Genomic DNA, 14,157 nt, shown 5'->3' on the forward strand with positions numbered 1-14,157 from the left:
TAGGAAAGGATATACATTAAAACTATGTTTTCATGCATATTGCTGCTGTTTTTTAAAAGTCTATTTTAATTTGCTTTAAAGAAAAAATGTTAAGTGAATAATAACATATACAATAGTATATAGATACAGCAAAAATAATAAAAGTGGCATGCAGAAAATATGATTAGGAAATATTCATATACTTTTATCTTATATAGCTCACACATCACTAGATGTATTTTTTTAGAACATGAGAACAGAAAATATCTCAATAAAATGCTCTTATTTTTTTAACTTTGCATAACAGTGTAGTTTTTCCATCCTGCCAATATAGTTAGGCTATTTTATTTTTAAGCCTGTCCAAACTGATTTGCCATCTCTAGTAGATCAGAAAGTACAGGTTCACGTTTTGCAAATGGATGAGACTTTAAGTGTATGCACTTGTTAGTAAGAAAGTGAACTAAGGTTTTATTTTCTGATCTTTTGAGATTTTCTTTGCCCATAGAGGGTTTTTTTTTAATTCTCATTTAATACAATCAATTACAACCTTGAGCAAAACAAATCCCCAGATTTTCTAGTAATAATATTTTACATTTAGTGGTTAAATTTAAAAAAAAATTTTCTTAGAGTATAGTTGCTTTACAATGTTGGGTTAGTTTCTGCTGTACAGCAAAGTGAATCAGCCATATGTATACATATATCCCCTCTTTTTTGGATTTCCTTCCTATGTAAGTCACCACAGAACACTGAATAGAGTTCCCTGTGCTATACAGTAGGTTCTCATTAGTTATGTATTTTATACATAGTAGTGTATATATGTCAATCCCAAAGTAGTTAAACATAATACTCTTAACAGTTTTTTCTTTTTCACTTCTTAAGTTATCATACATAAAATTGACTTTTTGGGAATGCGCATAGTTCTTTGAATTTCAACACATGTATAAGTTTGTGTAACCACCACTACAGTCAAGATATAAAATAGTTCTATCACTCCAGAAAACTCCCCTCTTTGACTTTTTTAAGCATTCCAAACCACATAACTTTTCTTTATAGTGGGAATACACTGTCCTGTCATCTCACTTAAACTTGTAGCAAAAAAAAAAAGGCTACTTTACTGTTCAATAATTCTGTAATCCACCCTCTTTTCTAATGTATTTAAGTTCTTCTAACTGCTGATTTTGCACTTTGTTGATTCATACGCCTCATCAGGGATAGTATTCATTTCCCCTCTCTACCAAATATCATCAACTAATCCAGTCCTAAATTCTAACCTCTGGAGATTTCCTAGACAATGGTGTCAATGGATCTGTCCTTGTTCATGTTACATCTGTTTATAAGTTATGCTTTGTTCGTCATTGTTTTTTGAACTGCCAGTTGTCTGACATTAATGCTGGAGATTATTATCTGGAGTACACAAGAGAATCACTGCTGTGTCTCTCTTTTTATAGGCTCTGCAGATAGTGTTCTTTCATTTTCCAAATACTTTCATGGCTTTGTGGCATACTTTTTCTATGGTATCACTGTATATTTCTCTGACTGTTTATGGTAAATGCAAACCAAAGAGAGAAAGTCACAGATTGTAAGTCAAAACTTTACTTGATCAATATTTAAGCAGGGGTTGCATATTAACCAATCTGTTATAGGCATTTGAGTGACATGCATTTCCAGTAGAATGAATATCTAGAGTACATGAACAATAATAAATTATTTTAAAATAAAGGTCAACATTTTCTGTGCTGTGATAAAGCCTGTCATTTATGACTTTGCCGCAAATAAAAAACTAAGAAACTTAAATACATCTGTAACAGTCGTCATTGAAATCATTTCAGACCATCTTAAGTATTATTACCTCACATAGGGAAAACATTAACAGGTTAATTTTAACCCTGATCTTTAGATCTTAAGTTTTCTTGTTCTATGATTCTTTTAAGGTTTTTCAAGGTTTCTTATATAGATATAAGATTTCTTGAAATGTTGTGATTCTCCTGTGATTTTTTTTGTGTTACGATTTCAAACCAATTTTTTTATTTCTATTTTTAATTCCTGGAAATAAGTACATTACTATCGAATGAGAGTCTTTATTATCCTTGTTTGGGAACTAAAAGTTAAAACGTTAAGGAATAATACAGTTACTTTTACTTGCGCACACTATTATCTATCCTTTGAAGTTATAAATTGACTATTTTATCATTTGCTCTTTAGATGGATCCTGTGCAAAAAGCAGTCATTAACCACACATTTGGAGTGTCCATTCCCCCAAAGAAGAAACAAGTTATTTCTTGTAATGTCTGTCAGCTTCGCTTTAACTCGGATGTGAGTATCACCTTTTCATTGCGCTCTGTAGTCTGTCAAGCTCTAAGTCTGATTGTTCTGAATATGTACATCTCTTCATATTTACATACTCTCTAGCAGCCCCTCCAATTGATGGCCCACTTATTTCAGTGTGCTAGATTTTCAAGGGATTTGGATTCAACATTAGAAACTTGAACAACAGAGTGGCTAATGTCAAAAATCAAGGATTTCTCTATGTAATCAGTCTCACCTATACCATTTACACTTAATCCCACCAGTTATATTTACTTTTCAAAAATACTTGAATAGCAGAAAATATTTTTAAAAGTTTAAAATGCAATGAAAATATGAAAAAAATGCAATGAACGTTGAAGAAAACCATTGTTATTACTCTTGATAACAAGTGTCACGTTATATGTGTGTGTGCCAAATCATATTAAATACCTGAGAGAATAATTTATTATACAATTTATATTTTCCCAGACTATGGAAATACAGGGAAAGCTTTGTAAATTATTTTATCTGGCAAGCATAACCATCCTGTTAAGAAAAATGATAACAAGAAAAGGGTACAAATCAATATTTTACGAAAGTCGATTTTAAAATGTAGAATAAAATAACATAAAACCAAAATAAATAATATTAGAATATTTATAATACCCAATGACCAAGTAAAGCCAATGAGCAATGCAAATCTGAATCTGGCGGCTGCATATTGTATGTGATATTTCCCAAGTTACTTCACAGTAGAAATCATTTTGCCAAGAGTATATTATACGATTCATGAGTTTTGGAAATACTAAAATAATAAATATCTTTGTTTGAATATCCATTAAATGATATTTTGATAATTCTACACAGGAAGCATAATGAAAATTATAGTCATTGGAAAAGAGGAGATATGCTTTTCATGATTTATAAAAATATATTTAATGCAATTTCAACCAAAAATCCAATGACTTTTTTTGGCACCTGATAAAATCTTTCTCAAATTCCTTATTCAAGAATTAAAATGTTCCTAAATAAATTGAGAAATATGTAGTACCAATTCATTCAAAGTCTCATTATTGTTAAGATGTCATTTCTCCCCAGATTGATCTATAGACCCAGCACAACCCAGATAAAAATCCTAGAAGGCTTTTTTGTGGAAAATGCCAAGCTATTTCTTAAATATACATAGAAAAGAAAAGCCCTATAATAGCCAAAATGTTTTTTAGGAAAGAACAAAGTTTGAGAACTTATGCTTCTTGATTTTAATACTTACTGTAAAACCTATAGTAATCAAGACTGCAATACTGGTGAAAGAACAGTAGACATATTAATCAATAGAATAGAATAGACCTGCACCTATACGGTCAGTTGATCTTCAATAAACTTGCAAAGACGGTTCAATGGAGAAAGGCTAATCTTTGCAACAAATAGTGCAATTGGATATCCACTTGTAAATTTAAAAAAAGAACCTTGACTGCTACTTCACACAAAATATAAAAATTATTTCAAATAGATCATATATATATATATATATATATAAAACTATAAACTTAAAACTATAAAACTTCTAGAAGAAAACATAGGAGAAAATTTATGTGACCTTGAGTTAGGCAAAGGTTTTTTAAGAAACAAAAATATGATTATAAAAATGCTTATATATTAGACTTCATCAAAAGTAAAAACTACTCTTCAAATGACACTATCATACTGTTAAGAAATTGAAAAGAAAAGCTACAGACTGGGAGAAAATATTTGTAAAACACATGCCTTGTATGCAGAATATTTAAATAACTTACAACTCAATAATAAATAATAAATGGGCAAAAGATTTGAGTAAGCACTTTACCAGAGAAGAAATATGAATGACAGATAAATATGTAAAACAATGCTCAACATCATTAGCCATTAAGGAAATGCAAACCACAATCAGACACTACTATACCTATTAAAATGATGAAAATTAAATAAATTGATATTACCAAGTGGCAAGGATGAGGAGCAACTGGAATTCTCATTCATTGTTGTTGGAAATACAAAATGGTGCAGGTCCTTTAGAAAACAGTTTGGTAGCTATTTATAAGAAATTTTATAATGTTATAGATACGTTTCCCATACAACCCAGCAATCCAACTTCTAGGTATTTATCCAAGAGAAATGAAAACATATGTTCATATGCATGTGTCTTGTATAGTAGCTTTATTCATAATTGCCCCAAACTGAAATTGATCCTAATGTCTATCAACTGATGAATGGATAAACAAACTGTGGTATAGCCATACAATGGAATACTACTCAGCAATAAAAGAAATGATGTACCAATACACCCCACAACATGGATGAATCTCAAAGGCAGTATGCTAAATGAAATAAGTTGGACACAAAGACTATACACTGTATGGTTACACTTATAAAACTTTTGCCAAACACAATACTGTGGGGACAGAAATCAGACCCATAATTAGCAGGGTCTGAGGGTGGGGTTGGGTCATCATCAAGGGACATGAGGGAACTTTTTTGGGTGATGTAAATATTTGAAATCTTCATTGTTGTGGTAGTTACACAACTGTTTTTGTTTTTCAAAACTCATAGAACTCAATACCTAAAAAGGAATTTTACTGTATGTAAAGTATACCTCAGTAAACCTGACTAGAAAAAAATGCAATGTGATAGGAATCGTGAAATATTTTGTAAATTGAAGACTAATTAATCATAGAGACATACCTACTAGATATATTAAACTATAATATTACTACTAGATTTAAGGTATAATAATTAAAGGAATTTTTTAAGAAAAAACAGAATAATAAATACTGAAATAGATCCAAGTATATTTAAAAATTTTGCCCACTTATTATCCAAATTTATACAGTCACATAGGGAAATTAACGTCTCTGTAACTTTACAAATATAAAATGAAAATGCTCGCTGCTTAACTCGCCACTTACAAAATGAATACCCACCAGAAGACATGCTCCATAGTTGGTTCTAGCATTCCCACTGCAGCAATACCTGATGCTGAAAACATCTCATAATACAATGCAAAGAGATCGCAAAGTAAAATGGCAAAAATCTTGCAAAAGATGCAGACTTTCATGAAGTCTATGAATGTCATGTTAGAGAACAGCTTAATACAAAGCCACTGACAAATAAGGATCTGCTTGTTAGAGTTAAAGAAGAGAAAAGAAACGAGGTTTATGATAGACAGGCTCTGCAAAGCAAAATGTTTTGACCATCAAGTGAATAATAAGGACTTTGAGGCAATTATGAATCCCTTGAATTAAAAAAACATATATCGGGGCTTCCCTGGTGACGCAGTGGTCGAGAGTCCACCTGCCGATGCAGGGGACACGGGTTCGTGCCCCCGTCCAGGAGGATCCCACATGCCGTGGAGCAGCTGGGCCCGTGAGCCATGGCCGCTGAGCCTGCGCGTCCGGAGCCTGTGCTCCGCAACAGGAGAGGCCGCAGCAGTGAGAGGCCCGCGTACCGAAAAAAAATAAAAAAACATATATTTACGTGGTCCAAAAAGCAAATTAATTTTAAAAGGTACATTGAAAAATCTTGTTCCATCCTATTCCCCATCCTCCCACCCTCCATGCCTTTCCCTGTCTATCTTGTAACCACTTTAATATTTCTTGCCTATCTTTCCTGGGTTTGTTTATGCAGATTGAGATTGAATATGTACTCAATCTCCTCCCTTTTCTACATACAAGGTAGCATACTATTCACACTTTTTTTTGCCCTGCACTGTTTTTACATAACAATATATCCTAGAGAATTTTCCCTATCAGAACATAGCAAGCTCCCTCACTGTTTTTTTATAGATGTGGTAGGCAAAGATGTTCACATCCTAATCTCTGGACTCTTTTACTATATTACCTTGTATGGCAAAGGGGAATTAAGGTAGTAAATGGAATTAAGGGCACTAATCAGCTGACCTTAAAATAGATTATCTGGGATTTTCCTGCAGGCCCAAAGGCCCTTAAAAATAGAAGAGGGAGGCAAAAGAGGAAGTTAAGAGTGATATGATATAAGAACAACTAGACTGGTCATTGTTGGTTTGAAGGTGTAAGAAGGGGCCACATGGCAAGGAATGTGGAAAGCTTCTAGAAGTTGAAAAGTCAAGGAAATTGATTTTCCCCTAGAGCCTCCAAAATAGAATGCAGTCCTGCTGACACCTTGGTTTCAGCCCAATGAAACCCATGTTGGACTTCCGAATTCCAGAACTGTAAGATAATAAATGTGTGTTGTTTTTAAGCCACTGAGTTTATGGTAATTTGCTAGTACAGCAATAGAAAACTAATACAGTAGTCTATGTGTAGATGTCCCATAGTTTACTTAACTAGTCCCTTATTGGTGGACACTTAGGTTGTTTCTTATCTTTGGAGTTAACATAGATTCTCATAGCCAATAGATACAGATATAGGACATAAATTTGAGCCTCTTGACTCTAAATCCACAACTCTCCAATGATACTATGTTGCCTTACAACTTTACTCATTTTCTTAGCATTTATTGTGCTCCTATTTTATGCCAAGCCCTATACATACTAGACTCCAGAGTCTAGCAGCAACTTTTACTAGTAAACAGTGTGAATGAAAGCACGCAAGGATTAACCTTATTAGATCCTCTCAGAACGTATTCCAGGTCTTCTGCTCTGTATTTCATTACTCCATACATAGAAAGGCTGCACAGTGTAAAACACTGGATTAAGAGTCCTTGAATGTGATTTGAATCCTAATTTTGAACTTTGATAAACCACTTCACTACTGTGGGCCTCAGTTTCCTCTTCTGTAATGTAACCTAAAATGGACTACATGATCTTTGGGAGGACCATACCAGCTCTATGACTGAAAATCATTTCCATGGTATTTCTTTAGAAGGACAGGATATAAACACTTCCATCTTACAGGTGGAATAAGTAAGACTCAGAAAGAATGACTACGAGTTTTATTTTTTATTTTTGTCAGTCTTCTGGGGAGAGGTGTGCCAGTCTTCTTTCTACACCCCAGAATTGCTCTAGGAGCAGATTCACCTTTGAATTGAGCTTTATTCGATGTCACTAATTTTCTTTGTGTTTACTAACAGGGGCATGGACAGATGTACACACATGAGCACGTGACCACTGGCTTCCTTGTCACCACTCAAAAGCTATGTTGATAATGGAGAAAGAAATTAAATTTCTGAGTCATGCTTAGACTCTGGGCAGTAAAGCCACAAAGTCTGGATGGCAGATCCACAAGTGTGACATGTACATGTTCTCAGTGTTTAGTAATGGTGCTGTAATCTGCATAACTGAGCTCTGAAACTGAGCATTCTTTATTTGGGGGAGAGTTTATTATTTTATAATTACCCTATTTTACGTTTTAATGTAAGAATTAAGAAGATGCTCATCCTTATTTTCTTTAATAACATTTCTAAATCAGCCTGAGACTGAATTGGCTTCACTCTTCAGTGTAGAAAATATGTTTATTGAAAAATCTGGGAGGCAGATTTGCTCAGTAAACAGACTACATTCTGACATTCTCCATTACCCATATAAACTGTACCAGGGCAGACTTCATGCATTAAAATTCAATGTGACCTAGTTTAAGTGTCCAGTAGCCCCCTTTGTCCAGCTTTTATCATCTCAGTAGAACTCCACTGTGGGAAAGCAAAAGGCTACAGCTTTATTTACACGATACAGCGTTATGCAAATGAGCAAGCATTAATCACAAACATTTCCCAAGTGAATCTTTGCAAATTGACGCCATTAACTTTGCCAGGGGCCAAGCATTGCAGTCCAGGAATAATGTGTCTTTCCAACTGAGCCCCAGACATTTGCACAAATGTGTGCAGCACCCGTGTCCCTAGTTTCTTCTTGGCAACCTTTTTTTTTCTAACATGGTTTAAGCTGAGCACTGAATGAAATTACCCTGGGCCTGAATGCTCCCTTCTTCTCCAGTGAACGAGTGCACTGCAACTCTAGTATGGCTATAAATTGTTAAGCTTAAATCCGAATCTTTCCCTTTAGCTGGGAAATAATATGTTTCTAGAGTTAAGCCTTGCCAGAGAAATAGGTCTTCTATACTGTTTCATAGTTAGTTTTAAAGAAGACTCTCAAGATTATTGGACTTCCGGTTTTCATACGAAAAGACTAGAAACTAGAACTTTTAACACAAGCTTTTAAAATATTTTTGAGGCTGATGTTTCTCTTTTTGGCTAGGTTGAAAGTTGGCAGATCCCAAATAATTTCTAATTTTTGTATTAATCTCAATTTCTTAGAGAACAGTGGCAGAAGGATAAAGGAAACTGATCCTTAAACAGATTTTTACACAAAATCAGGGCAAGTTAGTACTCTTAAATGTTTAAAAATAGAGATGATCTTCTTTTATTGTTGCTATCTCAGAACAGAGTTAATCATAAATACCTTTCACATATGACTGGATCCTTTATGCGTCATGGGCAAATTGAAATGAGAGCATAATGATCTTTTTAATGAAGTTTTATATACTCTAATTCAGGAACTGACCCTGAAATTTTGATACTCAGCATTAATAACACAATTGATTCAGCATGAGATGCAGGGTCCCTAATCGCTGACCCCTAATTTGGAGCTAACTCATTTGATTTTTTGAATTTACACTATTACTTTTTGAATAGCATTATAAATCAAATCATTTATAGTTCAATTTTTTTTAAATTTTACTTTGTGGTTCCTCTAAGTTTTTAATTTTGTTATGTTGTTTTTGTGTTTCTTTTGGGTTTTGGTCATCCAATATCTCTATCTCTCATTTTAGACCACTGTTCTTTTTGCTGTGTTCTATTGCCTCATGTCTCAAGACATAAGGAGATGACCTCATGCCATTTCATTGATTTACGTAAGACTTATTAAGTACAAATGGACAGGAAATTAAGGATTTGCTTATAAGTTAAAATGACAGGGCGACCAGTTATTTGTGTGAACATTGCTGTAGGTGACCTGACTCTCCTATTCTTTCCTGTAAATCTCTCTGAGATTTCAGAAAGTGTAGTCACGCAACAATCACCCTCAATTCCCATATGACTGCAATTAGTGTGTAATTGATACATCCACAATGCCACTTCCTTCTGCATTTGGCATCTTTGGCATCTTAGCAGTTTTCATTTGGAGAAGGTTATTTCATATGCTCTCCTGGACCTTTCTGCCCATATCTCTTTTTGTGTAGTTTTAATCTTATGCCCACTTCCTGATTTCCTTAGCAGTTTACATAATACAGTACAAATTCTCTGTCTTGCATAAACAAACTGTCTCCATCCGCCATCTGCCACTCAAGAGGCGTTAGTGTTGTTTCTGCTGGAGCCCTGGCATTCTCTGTCATCCAGCAGGGATCTCAGCAGTCATGAGGTTAGGGAGAAAGCCACAAGTTTGGGTCCCACATAAATGCCCTTTCCGTGGGCTCTGGGCTGACCCTCTGTATCCTTTGGCCCCCAGGCCTAACTGCACCTCTCTTCCAGCTGCCATGAGGCAGCAAGTCCCTACCGCAGCTGCGGTTCCTTCCCTGGAAGGTCAAAGCGGCGGGGAAGTAGGAACCCCTTAGACGCCTTCTTGGAAGATCTGTCTTGCAGCAAAAGCGGAAGAGGCACTCAGCTGCAAGTTACCTGCTTGCGTTTTCTGAAGGATCAAGCTTTTTGTTTATCACCCCATCACACTCTTCTAGGGGACTCTGCATTTTGCTATTGGCTGCCTAGCGCTGGTTTTAACTCTAGAAATTCTGTTCACCAGTTATCAGTGTTTTTCTTTCCCTATCAAAACGTGTTCTCTTCTACTAAGCCATCATGTTCTTCCTTCCTGTGTTCTCTATCTTCTCTTCCCTTCTCCCTCTCCTCTAGCTCTTCTGTTTTCCCCTTCTTCCTCTTTCTCAGGCACAAAAGTACAACAAATACACTATTTTTCCTTTCTCTCATGGACATAGTGTCTTTATTAAGCTTTTTTAGGTTAATAACTGGATTCATTGCTTTGAATTCTGAGGCACTTTTCCCTTGAAAAGCCCCTAGAAGGTAATTTTTAAAAAAAAAGTATATTGAACATAGTATTTGAAACTCTAACCAACATAATGTTTACAAAAATTTATACTTTATTTCCTGAATTTTCAGACATCACCTTTGATAACTGACATGTCAAGAAAAACCTTGAACAGTCATCTTCTAATATTTGTCCCTCCTTACATCACCACTCTCAGATGTGTCCAACAAATATCTACACATGTGAGGTCTACAGATCAACTTAATTCTTCCCTCCTCTCACATATACATATACAATCACTGCCTGCTACCCATGCACACCTACTGTATTTCTCTTGAAACCCTTGAGGTAGATAGCAGCTCCTTTAGTCTATTAATTTATACTATATTTATATTTATATAGTTGTATATAAATTGTGTACACAAAGTTACATATAAGTATATATGTGTAATTTGTTGGGTTTTTTTTTTTAAGAATTGATACTGATAAAATGTGAGACGCAGAGTTTTAAGAATACTGGTACCTAGCCTGCTAAGTTTCACCTATGCTAATATTGGCCTCTCATTTAGAAATGAACTAAGCCATGGAAATTGGTCCTCACTAAAAAGTGAGTTTATGATGAAGGGATTTGGAGAAAGTTATACTCAAACTGAATTCTGCAGCTGATCATTAAATAAAGAAATACCACTGCGATAATACTCTCATTGCTGGGTTGGGAAGTGAAAGCTAGCTGTAAAGTTTACATCTGCTGCTAAGCAGTACAAATTATTAGATAAATGAATAATTTTGTGAGTTTGAAAAACCAACTGATTCTGTTAAGAAAAAAGGTACTGATGATACAAAGAATCGATAGCATTAAATGGAAATCTAGAAAATGATAGTCTGCTTTTGTCAAACATTTTACATTTTTCCCATAAATAAGACTATTTCTATTGATTATTAGGTATGGAGGGTAGTGAAGCAGATAGCAGGTAATTAAAAGCATAAATCTCAGGAGCTTGGGAAGGTAATTCTCTGCTTTGCAGGCAGAGCTGACAAAATGATGAACATTTTCTGCTTCAACATGACAGAAATATAGTGTGGTTACAGGGAAAAGGAACATACCGAGCTAAAAGTTGGCTTCAATAGCTGCTGTTTAAGAAAGCTCTTTAAAAAATTTAGTCTGCCTTTTTGAAGCATATAGTAGTTCCTTATTAAATTTTTAAAAAATTGCCTTAAATTAGCACTATAACATTACCAGAATGTCACAGTCTTTCTCAGAACTACCTTATTTTAAGTGGGTATTTGATAATTTAGGACTAATTTTAAATTCATCACTGAAAGAAAGTGAAGATTAGGATAAAAGTGAAGTTTTTAAAAAGTGAGCATTATTACTTATAAAGACTCTTCAGATCCTATATTTAACTAATGGGGAAGTTATGCAACACATAATTCAATCATTCGGGGCTTTTCTTAAAACACATAGATGCCTCACATGACATATTACTTTAGCTATTTATATGTGTTTAATAATATTCAAAGTTAGGATGACCCGCCTAATGTGATGTGAAGAACAGTAAATGTGAATGCAAAACCCACCCTCCCGTATCAGAATATGTTCTCAACAGAAAACCATTAAGCATCTATTGATCAGTACTGCAAGCTTTGGTACATTTCCATTAAATATTGGTTTGCTGATCAAATATTAGTAACACCTTTTTAAAAATATTATGGGTGGTCTTTTTTTCCTGTGTAAAATTCCTGTGTTAGTAACTCTTTTAGATAAAATTAAAAGATTCCTGAAAGGATTTTCAGGTCATTTTGTTGTGATTTTTGTCATCTTCCCACTTTGGGGTTGGGGAGGACTGTTGAAGTCTTGTGTATTTTTCCTTTTTGTTTGGTATGGATTTCTCTAGTTAAGACTGGGTGTGGAATCCTTAACAATAAGATCATGTTTCACTCAATTCTTGTGGTTTGGATTCTTCAGCTAAAAATTTATGCAACATACAATTAGAAATCAGGTAAAATTTCTAGGCTGGACACCTGTAGGTTTCCTGAATGATTAGTTCCTGGTTTAAAGTTTGTATTCAGGCTTTATTTAGTACATGTTTGGTTTCCCATAACTTATCTTTTATTTTGTATGCTTGAGTGGGCAATTGGCTATAATTTCACAACTTTTACAACAAGAAAAAAAGTATTACTTATGTAAGACAAAAACAAAACAAAAAAGCGGGATGCAACAAGAAGTAATCGTGCCTACTCCATCGCTTTCAAGCAAGAGGCTGATTTAATACAGTTAGAACATCTTGCAAAAGAGATAACTTTTAACTACTTTCATCTCTCAAGCAGCTTTTTGAATAAAGTGACAGCATTTGCCCCGGAGGAAAGAGAACTTTAGATACGGTCGGTCAGCATAAAGATCAATTTTGGGGTTTTTGGGGGGGGGGGGCGGGAGGGCCTGACTGGCCAAAAGGCACTTTATGAGGCGTGGCTTGTCCTGGGGGAGAGGACAGCATATGAAGAAGTACTGCTTTAGCCAATTTCTAAGATTTCAAGCTGGGAAACTTTATTGGAAAAATAGTGTTGCTGATCAATGTGAATTCTTCAAGGGGCGTAAAGAAGCTGTCAACTTAGCCAGGGACAGGAAAAGAGTGTCAAAATAGTTCCTGCCTAGAAAGGAAGATTCAGGAAATATAAGACAGGTTCCTTACCCTCACAGACCTGATTATCTAGCTAGGGGGAAAAAACTAATACACTTAGAAACATTGCTCAACTGTGTGATGTGAAGAACAGTATTACTGTTATTACTTATATTAAACTGCCCTGCTGTAGGGTAATATAAATTTAGGAAAGCAGACAGCACATGGGCTAGGATTATCATCAGCAGAAAGCTAGCATTTGACAGATGCCTGTTCTTCTGCCAGGCTCTATATTAGATACTCTCCACATATATTATCTCTGTATTTGTACAGAGGTTCAAGAAAGAAGTAAAACTGTGAAAGGCTTGAGAGATGGTCACCATTTGATGGCTAGAGAATTAAAGAATTATTAAGTGCTAGAGCTGAAACAAACAGAGCTTCTTGAGGATGTGGTCTATGGATAGGCTGCAGGGGGTCCATGAACTGCGTAAAATTATGCAAAATTTTGTCTGTCTGCATACCTGAAACCAGGATCACTTAGGAGGATGGTTGAGATGACTGAAACTTCCATTCCCTCAGAGTGAAATGTTCCACAGCTTCCTTTGGTAACATGTTCCAGGATTTAATCATTTTTAGTATTTCATCTTACCTAAATCTTTATTTAAAAAAAAAAAAAAGAAAGAAAAAAGAAACCTTGTTCTTTTTCCCCCCTCACTTTAATTCTGTCTTCTAGGGCACATGGAAAACAAACGTTGTATTCACTACTCAGGAAACAGATCTGGTGAACAGGAGCTACCAAGAATTCTTCACTCTGTTTAGTTTCTGACTTTTGGGGGCTGAGAATATGATTCAACTTTTATTAATTTGTATTTCCTTCCGATAGAAGTGTATTTCAGCTCTTATCAGTGGCATACCTACCATTTCTGACACCAAGAGCAGATCAGTTTTAACATCCCCTCTATAGGACAAAGTCATTTTCAGAAATAATTATGAAATTACATGAATAGTAAGAAAAGCCAAGAAAGAAATTCAGAGACTTTATTAAAGTTTTAATATATTACTATACCCCTAATATTACAGTACAAAAAAGGAAAGGATTGATCCTTTTTAATTACATTAATGTATTTGTAAATGAGAAAAAATGTAAACCTACATATTATTCTATCACAGTAATGAATAATAACATTACAGTAACAAATAAGTAAATTTTAATAAAATCAAAATTATATAAAAGATACAATTTATATACTTACTAAATTGTACCACTGATATTTTCTTCTTCACTCCTTAGTTTTA

The 14,157-nt window shown here is 34.6% G+C and overlaps 1 protein-coding gene across 14 annotated transcripts in view; it reads left to right on the top strand.

Moving 5' to 3' along the window:
* ZNF385B (zinc finger protein 385B) overlaps positions 1-14,157 on the top strand; it is a 391,044-nt gene that overhangs the window by 329,234 nt on the left and 47,653 nt on the right. For 13 of the 14 annotated variants that reach the window (XM_067741341.1, XM_067741347.1, XM_067741342.1 and 10 more), the window contains one exon: positions 2,182-2,292. The exons of the other annotated variant lie outside the window; for it this stretch is intronic. In XM_067741341.1, coding sequence (XP_067597442.1) covers positions 2,182-2,292 — 111 coding nt within the window. The remainder of the gene's footprint in view (positions 1-2,181; positions 2,293-14,157) is intronic. 14 annotated transcript variants of the gene reach the window in all.

This window comes from Pseudorca crassidens, chromosome 6 (assembly GCF_039906515.1).
Source record: "Pseudorca crassidens isolate mPseCra1 chromosome 6, mPseCra1.hap1, whole genome shotgun sequence".
Taxonomy (NCBI): Eukaryota; Metazoa; Chordata; class Mammalia; order Artiodactyla; family Delphinidae; genus Pseudorca; species Pseudorca crassidens.